At 42.8% G+C, this 19,387-nt stretch overlaps 1 protein-coding gene across 1 annotated transcript in view; it reads right to left on the minus strand.

The window, feature by feature from the left end:
* Nucleotides 1-16,695, minus strand: part of TM9SF4 (transmembrane 9 superfamily member 4) — a 57,197-nt gene extending 40,502 nt beyond the window's left edge. The window contains exon 1 of the mRNA XM_082644002.1: nucleotides 16,475-16,695. Coding sequence (XP_082500128.1) covers nucleotides 16,475-16,489 — 15 coding nt within the window. The 5' untranslated portion in view covers nucleotides 16,490-16,695. The remainder of the gene's footprint in view (nucleotides 1-16,474) is intronic.
* Between the last annotated feature and the right edge of the window lie 2,692 nt (nucleotides 16,696-19,387).

The following is a 19,387-nucleotide window of genomic DNA, read 5'->3' on the forward strand; positions in this document are numbered from 1 at the left end:
ATCCATGCACCCCTACGTTCATAGCAGCACTATTTACAATAGCCAAGACATGGAAACAACCTAAATGTCCATCGACTGATGAATGGATAAAGAAGATGTGGTAAATACATATGTGTGTGTGTGTCTGTGTATACACACACAGACACACACACACATATATACACAATGGAATATTACCCAGCTATAAAAAAGAATGAAATAATGCCATTTGCAGCAACATGGATGGATCTAGAGATTATCATACTAAGCGAAGTAAGTCAAAAAGAGAAAGACATATACTGTATGATATCACTTATATGTGGAATCTAAAATACAACACAAATGAACATATCTACAAAACAGAAACAGACTCCTCACAGATACAGAGAACAGACTTGTGGTTGCCAAGGGGGAGGCAGGGTGGGGGAGGGAAGGATTGGGAGGTTGGGATTAGTAGGTGCAAAGTATTATACATATGATGAATAAACAACAAGGTCCTATTGTATAGCACAGGAAACTATATTCAATATCCTGTGTTAAACCATAATGGAAAAGAATATGAAAAAGAATATATATATGTATAACTGAATCACCTTGCTGTACAGAAGAAATTAACACAACATTGTAAATCAACTATACTTCAATAAAATTTTTAAAAATATATATGTGTTCTAAATTTCCCTTCCTAGGAAGCCAGAGTCCAGACTTTTTTGCCTTATCCGATATGTGATGTGAAGCCAGGGCAGAGGATTACAATCTCTTATGGTTATCAAGCCAATTAAATCTAAGAAGTTACTCCAGTTCTTTTGAAACAGAATCCTCCAATCTTAGCAGAGAGACACTGCCCTGGGGAACTCAAGGGCTCCATGAGAGCTCAGGTTGCAGAGGAATGAAAAGCAAATCCTGAAAGACTTTAATACCCTTTTGTTCCAAAGTCTCAAACCAATGGAGCAAGTAGACACAAAAAACAAACAAACAAAAAGACATAACAACAAAGAAAATACTCACCTTAGCGGAAAACAACATTAAAAAGTAACAAGAAGCCACAGAGTCACTGAGCACCTAAAAGTAAGTACAAGGCACTGTGGCACAAACAGTCCCTTCCTTCCATTTACCAAGTCCCTGCTTTGTGCTAAGCACTTTACAAACACTGACTTGAACGATTCTGGCAACTACAACTACCTGGGGATTTCTATCACCATTTCCCAGATGACTGCCAATTAACCTGAGACCCTGAGATTATATAACTTGCCCAAGATCAGAATGTACAGGAACAGGTATGCTCTTTTCAGGCAGGTGAGTTGCATTAAAACATGATAAACATGTAATGGTGATATCAATAACAATGGCAGCTAACATTTACTGGATACTGATTATGTGCCAGGCACACTTCTAGGTTCTTTTCATGCAATAACCCAATTAATCAATTAATCTTGACAACAATCCTATGAGATAGAGACTCTTACTATTCTCATTTCAGAGATGAGGAAATTGAGGCTCAGAGAGGCGGTATAACACTAATTGGGTCAGGATTTATACCCAAGCAGTCTGACTCCAAGGCCCATGCTCTAACCAGTACAGAAACCAGCTCACTACATTGAACACCTACTATATGTCAGGCACTGTGCCAGCCTCACAGAATGCACACCCACGAGGAGCTTTCAGCCAGATGGTGGACAGAGACAAGTCATCAGCCAATGGCAATACTAGGTCCCAGATGCTATGGAGGGCCTAGTCTCTTATCCTATCAGTTAAGAGGCTAAAAAGTACACAGGAGCAGCAACAAGCCCAGTCTTAGAGGGATGGGGTGCAGATCTAAGAACTCAAGCCTACTCCAGGGCCTGAAGGGAAAGGAGAGGGAAGAGAGAAGTGTTCCAGAAAGAGCAAAACACAGGCACAAAGGCCTGGGGGCAACCATAAGGAGTTTATTGCAGGTGAGGTGTAGGCTGGTGCTTCTCAAACTTCAATGTGCATATAGATCACCTGGAGAGCTTATTAAAATGCAGAGTCTGATTCTGCAGGTCTGGGGTGGGGCCTGAGATTCTGTATTTCTAACAAGCTCCCAGGTGATGACAACATTTCTAGTTCCTGTGAGTAGCAAGCATGAATAGGTCTGTGTAGACAGGAGACTGGAAAACGGGTAAGGGATACATCACACAAAAGCCACACTGAGGAGTGTGGGCTTTCTCCTTAGTGCATTGGGGAGACACTGAAGAACTTTAAGTAGGAAAGGGATGCATCATATCTGCAGTTTTAAAAATGACTCTGGTTACCGAGTACGCGTGGGTATGTGTTCGGGGGAAAGGTGTGTGTGTGCAGCACATTTCTGCTCCAGAGACACAGTAATATCCAGCCCTAGAGAAGTTACCTATAAATTCTTGGTCAGATGTGAACAGAAGCAGCAGCCAGGTGGGGAAGCAGAATGGTAGGCAGTGGTTCTGAAACTTGAACAGGCAAGGAAATCACCAGGAGGGATTATTAAAACAGATTCCTGGGTCTAACCCCCCAGAATGTCTCTTTCAGTAGCTCTGGAGCAGGGACTGAGAATCTGCACTTCTAACAAGTCTGCAGGAGATGCTGGTACTGCTGGTCTTGTCTTGGGATCACACTTTGAGAACCAGTGGTGTAGTGGAAAAAGCACAGGCTTTGGGGGCCATACAGATATGAATTCAAAGCCCTGACCCACCAATTCCTAGCTGTGTGACTTTGGGCAAGTTTTTTAAACTCTTTGAGTCTCCGGTTTCTTATTTGTAATAAGAAAATGGTAATACTAAACTTATGGCAGGGCAGTTGAGTGATGATGGTGGTAAGGATTAAGTAAAGTACACAGAGTGTGTGCTTGATAAGGCAGAGTGGCTTTGCTCTGGGTTGCACTGGAAGGCAGGACCAATGAGTACACTGCAAAGAGGGAGATGTATGCTCAATCTAAGGAAACTTCCAAGAAGAGAGTTATCTAGCTAAGGAAAAGGCCATAACCATGAGCAAATCAGAGAGAAGGAGGTGACCAAGGAAGGAGGTGAAAGGGGATATCCCTACCTTAGTGAGGAGAGTGAACCAGAAGCCTTATTACCTCCCATGAAATTCAAGAAATTCATGATTCCCTTGAAAATATGGGACATTCCATCAACCCAAGCAACCTAAAGGTTGAACAAAACAAGGCAAAGTTCCACCCAGAGTTGGGTTCCATAAAGACATCTTTTGGGACTTCCCTGGTGGCGCAGTGGTTAAGAATCTGCCTGCCAATGGAGGGGATATGGGTTCAAGCCCTAGTCCGGGAGGACCCCACATGCTGCAGAGCAACTAAGCCCGTGCGCCACAACTACTGAGCCTGTGCTCTAGAGCCCGCGAGCCACAACGACTGAGCCCACGTGCCACAATTACTGAAGCCTGCGCGCCTAGAGTGTGTGCCCCGCAACAAGAGAAACCACCACAGTGAGAAGTCCATGCACCACCACGAAGAGTAGCCCCCGCTCACCACAACTAGAGAAAGCCCATGCAGCAACGAAGACCCAACGCAGCTATAAATAAATAAATAAATAAATAAATAAATTTATTTATTTTTAAAAAAAGACACCTTTTGAAGAACCTCAGGGTCAAGTAATCCAGGAGGCCAGAGAGGGGAAGTGACGTGTTTACACAGCAAATTATCTGCAGAGTAAATGAAGTCCAGCTATACCAAACCTGACAGAGCTGAGTGATCAGAAGTTTGTCGCCACTGTGGGAGCCATGCTCAGAGATAATTTTAGGTCATGATTAGAGGTATCCAAAGAAGAACTTGATGGCACAGATTAATTGCTTTTTGCCTCCCTTTACCCTCCCTAATTCTTTTCCTCTCCAATACTTTGTCTTCCTTGTCCCTCCCCCAATTCAGTGCTTTTCTACCAATAAACAAATCACTCTAGTCAGTTTCACACTTATCCTTTACTTCAGGATTATTTTGAAAAGAAAAATAATGAAGGCATACTAGTATTACTAAATAATAAAATACAGAGCTATCCAAACTGGTATTGGAGAAGACAGAAAAGACTTCAACGTAGAAACTGAAATAAGAGCAGTATTAGAAGAAAATATAGCTATACCTTTAAACAATCTTGACATGGAAAGTTTTCTAAGAAGAAAACAAAATCCAGAAGCTATTAAGAAAAAGAATATAAAGGAAGAAGGAAGAAAATGAAAAAAAAAATCACCATAGAAAAAGAAAAAGACAATTTGAATAAAAGTATTTCCCACACACCTGACAAAGGACTAATTTCTTCAATATACCAAGAGCTCTTCCAAACCAGTAAAGGACAAATAACCCATAAGGATAAGAATGGGCAGTTAAGGGCTTCCCTGGTGGTGCAGTGGTTAGGAATCCGCCTGCCAGTGCAGGGGACACGGGTTCGAGCCCTGGTCTGGGAAGATCCCACGTGCCGTGGAGCGACTAGGCCCGTGCGCCACAACTACTGGGCCTGTGCTCTAGAGCTCGTGAGCTACAACTACTGAAGCCCGCGCACCTAGAGCCCATGCTCCGAAACAAGAGAGGCCACCACAATGAGAGGCCCACACACCGCAGAGAAGAGTAGCTCCCGCTCGCCACAACTAGAGAAAGCCCACGTGCAGCAATGAAGACCCAACACAGCCAAAAATAAATAAATAAATAAATAAGAAGTATTAAAAAAAAAAAAAGAATGGGCAGTTTAAAAGAAAAATGTTCAAATGGTCAGACACAAAAAGATGCTTAACATCATTCATAATCTAAAAACTGTAAATGAAAATAATGACATCTTTTTTTACCTTTCAGAGTCACAAAGTTTAAAAAAATCTGAATACACTAGATATAGGTAAATTTGGGGAGGGCAATTTAGCACAATATATACTTAAATGGAAGGTAGAATTATTATTGAAAGACTGCCAACATAAGATATTAAGTAGGAAAAAAAAGTAAGATGCACAGCAGTGTATGTATAGCATAATCTCATTTGTCTAAATAAATTTTTTAAAAGAATGTACCAAAGCCAAAGACATCACAAGAAAAGGAAACTACAAATACTCCTCAGGAACACAGACAGAAAAATCCTTCACAAAATATTAGCAAACTGAATCCAGCAACATATAAAAAGGTTTACACATCATGGCCAAGTGGGGTTTAGCCCAGGAATGCAAGGTTGGCTTAATATCTGAAAATCAAATAATGTAATACACCATATAAATAGAATAAAGGACAAAAACTATACAATCATCACAACTGATGCAGAAAATGCACTTGACAAAATCCAACACACATTCATGATAAAAACTCTCAACAAACTAGGAATAAAAAAGAACTTCCTCAATCAGATAAATGGTAGCTTTGAAAAACCCACGGCCAACATCACATTTGATGATGAAAGACTGAATGCTTCCCCCTAAGAAGAGGAACAAGGCAAGGATGTCCACTTTTGCCATTTCTATTCAACATTGTTCTATAAATGCAAATAATGTGCACTAAAGCTAATAATTAAAGTCATCCAGATTAAAAGGAAAAAGTAAAAGTGCTTTTATCTGCAGATCACGTATCTTGTATCTAGAAAATCCTAAGAAATCCACAAAACAACAACTAGAACTAATAAACAAGTTGAGCCAGGTCACAGACTACAAGATCAATATATAAAAATTAATTGTATTTTTACACACTAACAACAAACAATCCAAAAATAAAATTAAGAAATATTCCAGGGACTTCCCTGGCAGTCTTAACTACTGGACCAGGCTTGATCCCTGGTCAGGGATCTAAGATCCTGCATGCTGCACGGTGTGACCAAAAAAAGAAAAAAAAAGAAAAGAAAATAGCTCCATCCACAGTACTTCAAAAAGAATAAAATATTCAGAAATAAGTTTTCAAAAAGGACTTGTACACTAAAAATTACAAAACATTGCTAAGAAAAACAAAAGAAGATCTAAACAATTGGAGAGACATTCCATACTGGATTGGAAGACAATATTGTTAGGATGGCAATTCTCCCCAGACTAATCTATAGATTCAGCGCAATCCCTATCAAAATCCCACTAAGCTTTTTTGTTGAAACTGACAAGTTGACCCTAAACTTTACCTGGAAGCACAAAGGACCCAGAATATCCAAAACAACTTCAAAAAAGAACAAAACTAGAGGATTTATACTACCAATTTCTAAGCAATTATAAAGCTACAGTAATCAAGACAGTGTGGTAAGGATAAGCATAAAACCCAATGGAACATGGACTTCCCTGGTGGTGCAGTGATTAAGAATCCGCCTGCCAATGCAGGGGACACAGGTTTGAGCCCTGGTCCGGGAAGATCCCACATGGCGCGGAATAACTAAGCCCGTGCGCCACAACGACTGAGTCTGTGCTCTAGAGCCCGTGAGCCACAACTACTGAGCCTGAGTGCCACAACTACTGAAGCCCATGTGCCTAGAGCCTGTGCTCCACAACAAGAGAAGCTACTGCAATGAAAAGCCCATGCACCGCAACAAAGAGTAGCCCCTGCTCCCCACAACTAGAGAAAGCCTGTGTGCAGCGACGAATACCCAACACAGCCAAAAATAAAATAAATAAATTAAATAAATAATTTTAAAAAACAAAAAAAACCCCCAATGGAACAAAATTAAAAGTCTAGAGATAAATCTTTGCATTTACAGTAAATTGACTCTCAACAAAGTTGCCAAAGCAATTCAATAGGGAAAGGATAGTCTTTTCAACAAATGGTACTTGGACCATTGGGTAACCACGTGCAAAAGGAACCTCACATCATATACAAAAATTAACTAAAAATAGATCATAGACCTAAATAGAAAAGGTAAAATGATGAAACTTCTAGGAGAAAATCTCTGTGCCCCTGGGTTAGGCAAAGATGTCTTAGATACAACACCAAAAGCACAATCTATATTTTAAAAAATTGATAAATTGAATTTCATCAAAATTTAGAACTTTTATACTTCAAAAGATATCATTAAGAAAATGAGGGGGCTTCCCTGGTGGCGCAGTGGTTGAGAGTCCGCCTGCTGACGCGAGGGACGCGGGTTTGTGCCCCGGTCCGGGAAGATCCCACATGCCGTGGAGTGGCTGGGCCCGTGAGCCGTGGCCGCTGAGTCTGCACGTCTGGAGCCTGTGCTCCGCAACGGGAGAGGCCACAACAGTGAGAGGCCCACATACCGCAAAAAAAAAAAAAAAAAAAGAAAAAAAGAAAATGAGGACCTCCCTGGTGGCGCAGTGGTTAAGAAACCACCTGCCAATGCAGGGGACACGGGTTCGAGCCCTGGTCCGGGAAGATCCCACATGCTGCGGAGCAACTAAGCTCATGCGTCACAGCTACTGAGCCTGCACTCTAGAGCCTGCAAGCCACAACTACTGAGACCACGTGCCACAATTACTGAAGCCTGTGTGCCTAGAGCCCGTGCTCCGCAACAAGAGAAGCCACCGCAATGAGAAACCTGCGCACCGCAACGAAGAGTAGCCCCTGCTCACCACAACTAGAGAAAGCCTGTGCACAGCAACGAAGACCCAACGCAGCCAAAAATTAATTAATTAATTAATTAATTAATTTTTTAAAAAGGGGGGCTTCCCTGGTGGCGCAGTGGTTGAGAGTCCGCCTGCCGATGCAGGGGACATGGGTTCGTGCCCCGGTCCGGGAGGATCCCACATGCCGCGGAGCCGCTGGGCCCGTGAGCCATGGCCACTGAGCCTGCGTGTCCGGAGCCTGTGCTCCGCAACGGGAGAGGCCACAACAGTGAGAGGCCCGCGTACCTCAAAAAAAAAAAAATTTAAAAAGAGAAAATGAAAAACAGGCCACAGACTAGGAGAAAAACCTTTGTAAATCACGTATCTGATAGGGGACTTGCATCCAGAATATATAAAGTTTGGCAGTATCTTTAAATAGTTAAACATAAACTTACCATACTATCCAGTAATTCCAATCCAAAAGAAAAGGAAATATATGTCCATACAAAGACTTGCACATGAACGTTCCTAACAGCTTTGATCACAACAGTCCAAAATTGGAAACAACCCAAACACCCATCAATTGGTGAATGGATAAACAAAATGTAGTATAGCTGTACAATGGAATACTATTCAGCAATAAAAACTACCAATTCATGTTAGGATGAACCTCAAAAACATTATGCTAGGTAGAAGCCAGATGTGAAAGTCTATGTACTACATGATTTCACTTACATGAAATGCCCAGAAAAGGCAAATCTATAGAGACAGAAAAGGCAAATCTATAGAGACAGAAAGCAGATCAGTGGTTGGCTGGCTGTGGGAACAGTGATTACTGGCTGCAAGTGTCAATCCCTTGACTGTAAGGGAACTTGTTGGGGTGACAGAAACGTCTAAAACTTTGTGTCATTATGAAGATGGTTGTATAAGTCTATATGAAAAATTATTGAACTGTACACTTAAAATGGGTAATTTTATGGTGTTAAATGATACCTTCATAAACCTGAAGAAAAAAAATCAGCTGGGGGAGGTATAGACAAAACAAGTTTGGCAATATAATAGTAATTGTTGGGTAACGGGTTATAGAGGTTCTTTATACTATTTCTTCTACTTTTGTGTATGTTGGAAAATTTTTATAACAAAAGGTTTTTAAAAATAGACGTTTTATGTGCATAAAGATGTTCTGGAGAAACATTTTTTTAAAAATCAAAGACTACACCTGATGAATGGACGGTGGGGTAGCTGAGTGACTTTCTTTTCACTTATAGCTTTCATACTTTTTCCCACGTATATGGATTACCTATATTCAAAATAAATACATTGACACTTTAAGAAGGGGAAGGCTGCCTCTGAAAATACTTGGGCAAGTTCCCCTGAAGATGTGCAGAAAATGGGAGCTACAAGGTAAGAATGATGCAGAGGAGGTTCTGAAGCCAGGTGTGTGGGTAACCAGACCAGATCAGTAATTCTTAATCTTGGGGAAGTGTTGCAAATCCCCCTAAGAAGCTTAAAAAAGCTATAGACGCTGCTCCCAGAAAAAAACACTCCGAAATGCAGAATCTGACGTATGATTCCAAGAGGATCAAAGGATCTAGAAGTTCACGGGCCCTTGATAAAGACCCCTGTACTGGATCCCATTCCAACTCTTGTGATTATCTGCCTTAATTACCTCTGTAGCCCTGACAGCCTCATAGAGGATGTTTGACCCATATTTCATTTCTGTAAGGAAATTAGGGAGAAGCAAAGTACCTGCTTCTTGGGAAATTCCTTTATATCTTCCTTTAATTTTTAATTGATCACCACAGGAACTCTCACATGAGGTTCAGTTTGAAAAGCCAATTAAGTATTTAGGAAACATCTGCTGCACGTTCAGAGCCATGAAAGGAGCAGAGTCCTAGGAGAGGTGAACCAGTCCATTCAACGTTATTTTGCTTTACTTGGTTTCCAAGTCACAAGACTGCAAAGGCAGCATGTCAAGGAACAAGGTGATGGCAATCTAGAAGCCCCTGTGCTGTAATCCAACACCCTATCACTGGCAAAGATATGGGTGACCTGAAAAGTTATAAAGCTCGAGAGGCCTAAGAATCAAGGTCTTGCCCTCCCTATCTACTTTATTCTTGGGGGCTGGGCACGCAGAAAATTTTCTTCTAAACAACAGCCCAATGAAGGACTACTAAGACCGAAAATGTCCCCTCACCCCCCGCCCAAATTTGCACCACCCAGTTTGAAAGGTATGAACAATTAACTTCTTCCAAAGAAAATAGGAAGTTTCCCCTGAGAACTGAAAATTATTTCATTCACTCGTATTTCTCTGTGGGCAGAAGTTAACCTTTTGTTTTCTGGAGCCCTCTGCCTTACAGTCGTCTTTCCCATAAACAGCATCACCTAGCGATAGAGTCTGGCCAATCTGAACAGCCTTCCTGGTTTCTATTCCATGCCTTTCCTGCTGCAAAAGCAGCACCTTCCCTTAAGAGTAAGCTAGATTCTTCTTTTTCCTTTTCAAAGATACAGTCACCATTTTAAGATCATTCAGTAACTGTTCCCCGGGGCTGCGAAGAACAAAGAAAAAGAAAAAGAAAAAGAAAAAGGCTGTGGGGCACAGTTTGCCAACAGTTAACTGAAATCAGTTACCTAATCAGTTAAAGCTCCCTAAGAATTCAACCACACATGAAGGACAGCTAATGACAGCCAAAGACCACTTACCAAGCAGCCGCCATGGAGCTAAAGACTTCAGGAAGAAAAACAAACAAACAAATGAACCAAAACAATCACACAAGCAAAAAAACCAAACCAGAACCAAATTAGCCACAGGAGACTGAAAATGTAGCCTTTATTTCAGAGCCCAAAGACACAGAATAGTTGTTGAGCAGAGACACACAAAAAGACTCAAAACTTTTCTTTGGGGGTAGGGAACAACCCACAGCAGGCTGTGGAAGTCCAGGTGAAACTAGTAACTACCCTCACCAAGCAAAAGACAACCAGACCCAAACCTTGAGGCTAGCAAGTGCAGAAATAAAACATAAAAAATGCACTGACCTTCCCTCTCCCCCTGGGTATTTGTAAAAGGACTCTCAGTTAGCCCAAGCAATAGGCTTAGATGGTTCGTCTCCTAAAGACTTCAAACCTTGGAGTAGGAAAGTTACAGAGAGCTCTCTTTGCACTAGGCATGTTCATCTCATATTTCATTTAATCATCACAACAATCCTTTGAGGAGAGTATCATCCTCATTTTAAAAATAAGGAAACCGATTCAGATGAAAAAGTTTTAGAGATGGATGGTGGTGATAGTTGCACAATAATGTGAATGTACTTAATGCCACTGTACACTTAAAATAGCTAAAATGATAAATTTTATGTTATGTCTATTTTACCACAATAAAAAAAAATGTTTTTAAAGTAACAGGTTTAAAGAAGCAAATACTTTGCCCAAAGTCATAAAACCAATCAGAGTGTCAGATTCTAGCCCAGGTCCTTAGACCAAGCCTTAGTTTCTTCATTTGTAAAATGGGCTTTTGTAAGGATTAGACGGAATAATAGATAAGCCTACGGTTTATCAACTGAAATGTATCTTGTGAGCAGAAATTTCCCCTTCAGAGTTAGGTAACATAGGGGATTACCACACCTTTTCATATTGCTTTTGAATCAGAATGTCAAAATAGGAAAAATGTTATAGAGACCACCTCATTCAGGGGTTGCAAGTTCAACCACTTAGAGGGGCCAGGCAAGTTACCTAAATGGTGAAGCTGCGGAGGAACAGGACATGAGGGAGTGGAAGAGAAAATGACGAACTGGGTCCTGCATGGGGAATGCTCCTGACGGGGGACTTGGGCCCAAATTTTCAAGAAAAAATGAAAATTTAGAGCTTTTGTAATGTGAAATCTCCCAATTATTAAATATTGGCAACTAATTAGAAAAAATTTAAAGTCCTGTGCCTGCCAATCTCCGGCCTCCATCCCCACCACCCCAATCAAGTCCATATGAAGATGTGGTCCATAAACTGTCTATTTATAGCATCTGATCTACTTCATTAGAAACTGAGGCCCAAAGACGTTAAGTGACTTGCCAGGGCACCCAAACTCCCTTCCAAACTGGCTTACAAATTCAGCTCCAATTTGTGATTTGATTTTGTTTTTTAAGAACTGCTAGTAGCATTTAGCATACCCTCTGAATACAAAACCTTCAGACTTCCAACCCTGGGAGGTCTGTCAGTTTAATGCTTGGGCATAGGTGAGAAATCATGGTAGGGGGCAGAGAAGGAAGCAATGAAGAGGAATGAGACGGAACCAAGAAGTCGCGGGTGTCCCCAGCCGTGCCCCACTTGGGAAATACCAGTGTCAGCAAATGGTTCAGGGATCAAAGCAGGTTTGGGGTGGTAGGTGGCTCCTACCATTCGTCTACGGCCAGATGGCCCTGTTCATCCTGGGTCCTTCCCACCTTCCTGCCAGTGCCCAGAGATCAAAACTCAACCTTCTCCAACATTCTGTGACCTGCTTCTTTAATGCTGAGATCAAAGGGGAACTTTTGTCCAAGTTGTAAAAGAGAAACCAAGAGGCAACTTAATGCCATCTCTGCCTTCTCTGGACTTCCTGAGGGGATTAAGGGCACTCCTTTAAAGGGATTCCTCAGAGAAACACATTTGTACCAAGGCCTGGTGTCCGCGCCTCAGCTCCAAAGATGCAGTGACTCCTGCAGAACATGTGCCAGGTGGAGCAACTCGAGAGATCAGACAACACAACCAACAGACAGCGGCTTGGGAAGACCACAGGGATTATGGTCATGAAAAAAAAAAAAATCAATCTGATTTTATAGGCATATTAGCAAAAATCACCTTAAATACAAGTACTGTAAACCACAAAATTTTCAACCAACACTTTAGAAATCCTCGAGTCTAAATCTTAATTTCACATATGACATGTGCTGAAACAAACCAATAAAGCCAAAATAATCTGCCCCAGGCTACACGGTGGATCAGTGGCAGTGCTGGGACTAAGCTCCGGCTGCTGGCTCCTGCTCCAGTGCTCCTTCCTCAATGGGCCGATGCCCATCCACATGTGAGGCCCAGGGGAGATAGCAACTTGCCACACACAGGACTGGTAGAAGAGTCCAGGCCTCCTGCCTCCTGTTCCAGGCCTCTATCATCCAGATTCCATCACTAAAAACGGCTCCTGTGCTTCTGACTGGGGTGGGGGGGGGTGCGGGACGGGACGGGGGGTGGGGGGGAACTGGCTAGCACTGCTTCCATCTGCTCAAAGGAACCCTGAGGTCATTCAGGCCATTCCCCTGCCTCTGGACTGGATCAAACCCAAGTAACCTCAAAACAGTGAGAACTGACCCAGCAGTTCCACTCCTAGGTATATACCCAAGAAAACTGAGAACCTATGTTCACGCAAAAACTTGTACACAAAATGTTCATACCAGCGTTATTCGTAACAGCCAAAAAGTGGAAACGATCCCAAAGTCCATCAACGGATGAAAGGATAAACAAAACGAGGTCTATCCATACAATGGAATATTATTTGACCATAAAAAGGAATGAAATATTGATACATGCTACAACGTGGATGACGTTTGAAAACATTATGCCATGTAAAAAAAAAAAAACTCAGATACAAAACACCACATATTGTTTGATTCCATTTATATGAAATGTCCAGAAAAGAAAAATCTATACAGACAGAAAGTATATTAGTGGTTGCCAGGGACTGGGGGGAAGGGGGAAGTGGGAAGTGGCTGCTAATGGGTTTCTTTACGGGGTGATGAAAATGTTCTGGAAGTAGATAGCAGTGAAGGTTGCACAACTTTGTGACTATACTAAAAACCACCGAACTGTAAACTTTAAAAGGGTGAATTTTATGGTATATGAATTATAATCCAATAAAAAGGGAAAAAGATAAAACCCAAAACAGTATAAACAATGATTATGTGGGAGAAATACACAGAGTTTTATTCTCCAAATGGAGGTTTCTAGACTCCTGAGATGCCTACAATTGCACTCAATGGACGTTTCCCAAGTTCCACGAAAATAATATTCCCCAAAGCATATTCCATATGATCAAGAGTTCCATAAGGAGTGAGATATGAGCCTGCTTCTCACCTCAGACCCAGCTAGATCAACTCAGTATCCTGTAACTTTACAGAGTCATCTAAATCCAGGGCAGGAAAACTAGAGAGAACTTCAGTCTACACCAGCCATCTACTCCTATGCTGCAGGAAGTTCAGGAAACCCCATTGTGCTAACACAGACCTGGGAGGTGGCAGCCAACCCCTGGGGAAAAAGAACCAATCACTAAGGAGGGGAAGGGGGAAAAACACATAACTACCACTTGAAACTTGCGTCCACAACCCTAACTTTCAAAACAAAAGAATAAACCAAAACCCAGCATGTTCCCACGGTCACTGAATCTATTAGCTCACTTCCTCTTTTGTTGTATGACTTGCCTCAAAACCCAGATACCCCAAAGCAGATCCACACACTTCCATTCCCGACAGCGGTGCAACAACCTATGTGTACGAGGGTGTGGGGACTGTTCTGACTTCCGTGTAATAAAGTGCTTAACACAGACCAAGCTCAAGTCCACCTGCCCACTCTGCCTGTCACACATATCCCCCTGTAATAAACTTGCTTCCATGCCTTTTCACCATTGCATCAAACGTGAAGTTTCTCATGTGCACTCTTTAAAATGGCCTCTGTGGGTCACTGTATACATTACATCCTCAGTTTCTTGAAATCAGTTACAGTATTCACCATGAAAGCACAGGACGACACTCCCAGGTGATGCAACAAACACGAAATCACTGTGCTTTCCACTGTGCTTAGAATAAAATCCAAAGTCCTTTCCATTGTTTCTCTGCAGGCTGAGAACAAGCCGGCTCCCTTAATGTAACGTTCTGGAGAGGATGGGAAGGCGGAGCACCTAACAGAAGTCTTTCAAAATGCAGTCCACAGACTACAAACTGTAGACTACGGCCCACCACAATTATAGGCATGCTTCTAGAAACACAGCTCTTCCTGCCTCTCTCCCATTTCATCTTGTATCATTCTCTGCACCACACCCTGACTCACCATGTTTCAGTCCCTCCAGCCTTCTGTGTTCCTCCAACATACTCTTTCCCACCTTGGCCCTTTACACTTGCCATCTCCTCTACCTGGAACACTCTTTGCACTGCTAGTTCCTTCTTGTCAATCAGGTCTCAACTCATGTCACTTTCCCTGAGAAGACGTCTCTTGACCACTTAATGCAAAGCAGGTGCATCACCCTGTCACTCCCAATCACTACCGTTTCACCTTGCCGTCTTCACAGCACTTACTACTATCTGACATTACCTTGTTCATGTATTTGTTTACTTACTCACTGCCTGTCTCCTCAGACTAGAAAGGCTCCACGAAGGTAGGGACCTTGACCCTCTAATACACCAGAACATCCCTAGGTCTTGGCACAGAGCAGGCCCTCAAATATTTGTTGATTAAATAAATGTGTACCAGAAATATGTTAACTTATCACCTCTTAAAAACCTCAGAACAGGGCAGGAATTTCCCAGTGCAATGCAATAAATGCCACTTTATTGAACTTTTCCCTATGGTAAAAGAGGGTGTGACTTTTCCTGTTAAGTTCTTACACCATTCTTGCTCTGAATGTGGTCCAGGAAAAAAAATGGGTTTCAGCATACCACTTTTGGGATTTTTTTCTGTGGACTCAGACCACAGAAATCAGGCAGGACTGTGAAGACTTTTACCTGACCTCTGAGGTTCTAAACAAGGAATCCCTTTATTAAACAAAAAGGATAATTTATCAGTTGGTTAACAGAAGGAGGGAAATTTGTTATCAGCCAATAACCTACCCTTGTTTGGAGAAAATCAACACCAAAGAATTTAAACAACAATCTTCCTTTACTAAAGTTAAACATCCTTTGTGTGCACTCCCAGGATGCAATTACCTGCTGAGGAAGCAACATACAGGAACACCTAGACAATCACTCTGGACTAAGTGACTTCAATTTTGGTTCTGGTCTCCTGACAAGTAGAATGTGAGCCGAGCTTCTGGAAGAAGAAAGGGCCAGTCCTTCACAGATCTACTTCCAGCGTTCTGTACCAGAAGCCAGCAAGTTCTGACCCACTTTCCAGGCACAGCTTATCCACATACCCTTATTCACACACCGGCTTCATCCTAAAGAGCTGTGTGGCCCTGTAGGGGCATGGGAAGGGGAAGGGGCCAGGCGGGGCTGGTACAGTGTTTTTCAAAACGTAGTTACAGACCACCTCGATCATAATCACTACAGTGCTAAAAAAAAGTGCAGATCCCTGGGCATCATCTAGCCCTAAGGAATTAGAATCTTTGGAAACTGCATTTTTAACAAGCCTCCAAGCCCACACCCCGAGTCTTATGCACAGTTAAGTTTGAAAACCAGTGGGATAAAAGCTCCCTATGAGAGAGGCAGGGAGTTGAGAGAAGACAGGAGAAATGATTAGGGAAGAATCTGGGGATGGAGGATGGGGGGGCCAAAGGCATGCTTCCGGGTATCGGCAGTCAAGACAAGTGCGCGGTGGGAACAGCTGAGGGTACATACAGGTGAAGACAGGGCTCTGGAAAAGATCTGACACAGGATTTGGGCTGGGAGGTTGGTGAGAGGTGAGGACGCATCCGCGGACTGGTCAAGACAGTGGGGAGGCGGAGAGAGCAGGGTCTGGACGTGAGAGGGAGGAGCGAAGGTGGGAATAACTGGGGGCTCTTCAGAGAGATCAGGGGTGGAAAGTGAAAACTGGGAAATGGGAGTCACAGGACGCGGAGACCAAAGCCAGAATAGGAACCGACGGAGGCGGTGGCTGAGACCTTTCCTCCGACCCAGTGCCTCCCCCAAAACTTCGGGCCCTGACAAGACTGAGTGCGGGGCAAAGGCCGGAGAGGGGGAGTTTGGGGGAGTCGAGCCCTGTCAGGGATGTCCCTCAGGCCTGCACTAGGGGTCCCTGAGGTGGCTCTGGCCAGGCATGGGACGCCGGAAAGTCCTGGGATCCGCCGGAGGGCCCCGCTCCATCTCCGGCTCCCGGAGCCTCCTTCACTCACCATCACAGCCGCCATCTTGGATCCACGTGTCGCCGTAATGACGTCAGCGGAAGTAGTGTTTCCCTGGTTATGGAGTTTAACTCCGCGAGGTGCTGCCTGCCTTCAGTCGCTCCTTTCGTGGCGGTGAGTGGAGGGGTAAAGAAGACTTAGCTGCTGATCGGTAGCTTGGTCTGGGGAGTCAGGTCGCTGATTAGGTGAAAAGAGAGAATGGTGTAACTACGGGAGCCATGTTAACTCCTGGCAGAGCCTGCTCCTCCCACTCTTGACATTGCATTGTGGGTAACAGAGGTGTGAGTAAACGCACTTGTTCTGTGGACTCCATTTTTACTATTGGCAGGAAGACCCGTTGCCAGGGTTACCTGAGGCCCCTGATATGGGTGAGTGGGATGGGTAACAGGGCTCTATTAGCAGAATAATTTGTAATTATATATTTAATTACTTGCTTGACTATCCTATATCCTCTCCAATAAAATATAATTCCTGTGTGGGTAGGATCCTGTCTTTTATTTAACCTGGCTCTGCCTCATTCTCATCTGTGAAATGAGGAGGGGATGATTATAATACCTTCATCATAGGTTTATGATGGGGATCCAATGACATAATGTTACATACTATTATTCAATAAATGATTGTCATTATACTCTTATGTATACTCCTTCTGGCATATGTTAGGTGCCCAACACTGTACACTACTTATTAAATGAATGAAGGAAAAGCAGCATCTTTAGTGGAGGGAAACATCTTTGAATGTGGACTTAACCATGTGCTAGTTACCTAAGTGTGTGACTCGAGGCAAGTCACTCAACCTTCCTAAGCCTCAGTTTCCAGTAGCTGGAAAAGGAGACTCAAAGAGTTGTGGTGTTAAAATTGGGAGAGACCTGAAAGTTCTTTTGGTCCATGTATCACTGTAAGGTGGATACAGTACCAGTGCTGTCTGCAACTGTTAGGAAAAGTTGTAAAAGAATAATAATGGTGGGACTTCCCTGGTGGCTCAGTGGTTAAGAATCCACCTGCCAATGCAGGGAACACGGGTTCGAGCCCTGGTCCAGGAAGATCCCACATGCCACGGAGCAGCTTAACCCGTGTGTCACAACTACTGAGCCCGCATGTGGCAACTACTGAAGCCCGCGCACCTAGAGCCTGTGCTCTGCAACATGAGAAGCCTGCGCACCACAACGAAGAGCAGCCCCCACTCGCCGCAACCAGAGAAAGCCCATGCTCAGCAGCAAAGACCCAACACAGCCAAAAGTAAATTCATTAATTTTAAAAAGACAAAAGAATAATAATGGTTAATAATAATAATCACTTACTGAACATTTGTTGTGTGCTGCAGCATTTAGCGTTATGCTAAAACTATTCATAAGACTCTTACCTAATCCTACCTCTTGGCAGGGGGCAGTTGAACTCTGTTGCCCACCTACAAGCATCACTATGGTGGATTGCCAGACAAAGAAGGCTGCCAACAAGTCTTCCCATCTTTTCATGAGCATACTGTTTCTCCCTCTGAGAGGTAGACTCTTGTTCTCCTTCTTTTGAATCTGGCTGGCCACATCATTTGCTTTAGCCAATAGAATGTGGTACAGATGACACTGCCAGTTCTGGGTCTAAGCCTTAAGAGACTTGGCAGCTTCTGCTTCCATCATCTTGGGTCTAAAGATGTCTGGCTACCCAGCTGGAGAGCCACATGGAGAGGGAGAGAGGCCCAGCCATCTCCTCAAGTTACTCTGGAAATTCTAGTTGAGCACTAGGCACACAAATGGAGTCATCATGGACATTCTAACCCTAGCTGAACTGCCAGCTGAATGCAGCCACATGCATTACCTTATCTGACACTATATGGAACAAAAAAACTGCCCAGCTGAGCCCAGTTGTTTTAGATTTTGGAGTGGTTTCTCATGCAGCAATAGATAATTGAAACATACACTTATTAACTCTTGTGACCCACACAGCTATCCTGAAGAAGAACACAACAGATAAATCCCCAAGGGGGAAAAAGTTTGAGAGACTAAGGGGGGAAGTTTGCCTGGAGTTTCATAACTAGTAAGCCATAGGTTCCAAACTTGCAATCAGTTCTCCTGGAGCTTGAATCCTGGGTGTTTCCCACCATTTCTGGATGCCTGAAGAAGGATGACTGATAAGGAACAAAGTTCCATGAATGGCATATTCCTCAGTATTTCCATTTTTCCCCTCATATTTTCTGTTTTTCCCATAGGGCTTTCATGACCCAGTCTCCTTTAGTAACATACATACATCAGAATCTTGGAGTAAAACTGCTTGGGTTTAGATCCCATCTCTGTCACCCCCCAGCTCTGTGGTATGGGAAAATTTCGTTTCTCCCTTAATTTTTTTTATTGTAAAAAATACATCACATAAAATTTACCATTTTAATCACTTTTAAGTGTACAATTCAGTGGTATCAAGTACATTCACAATCTTGTGCAGTCATTACTACCCTCCATCTCTGGAAACTTTTCATCATCCCAAACTGAAACTCTGTACCCATTAAACTCTAACTCTGCATTATACCTTCCCCTCAGCCCCTGGTAACCACTATTCTACTTTCTGTGTCTATGAATTTGCCTATTCTAGATACCTCATATAAATGGAATTATGCAATATTTGTCCTTTTGTGTCTGGCTTATTTCATTTAGCATAATGTTTTCAAGTTTCATTCATGTTGTAGCATGTATCAGAATTTTATTCCTTAAGATATTTGGGTGGTTTCTACCTTTTGGCTATTGTAAATAATGCTGCTATGAAATATCTGTTCAAATCCCTGCTTTCACTTCTTTTAGGTGTACACACAGAAGTGGAATTGCTGAATCATATGGTAATTCTATGTTTAACTTTTTGAGGAACTGGTATACTGTTTTCCACAGTGGCTGTATCATTTTACATTTCCATCAGTTATGC

This window comes from Mesoplodon mirus (assembly GCF_964341445.2).
Source record: "Mesoplodon mirus genome assembly, chromosome: 15".
NCBI lineage: Eukaryota > Metazoa > Chordata > Mammalia > Artiodactyla > Ziphiidae > Mesoplodon > Mesoplodon mirus.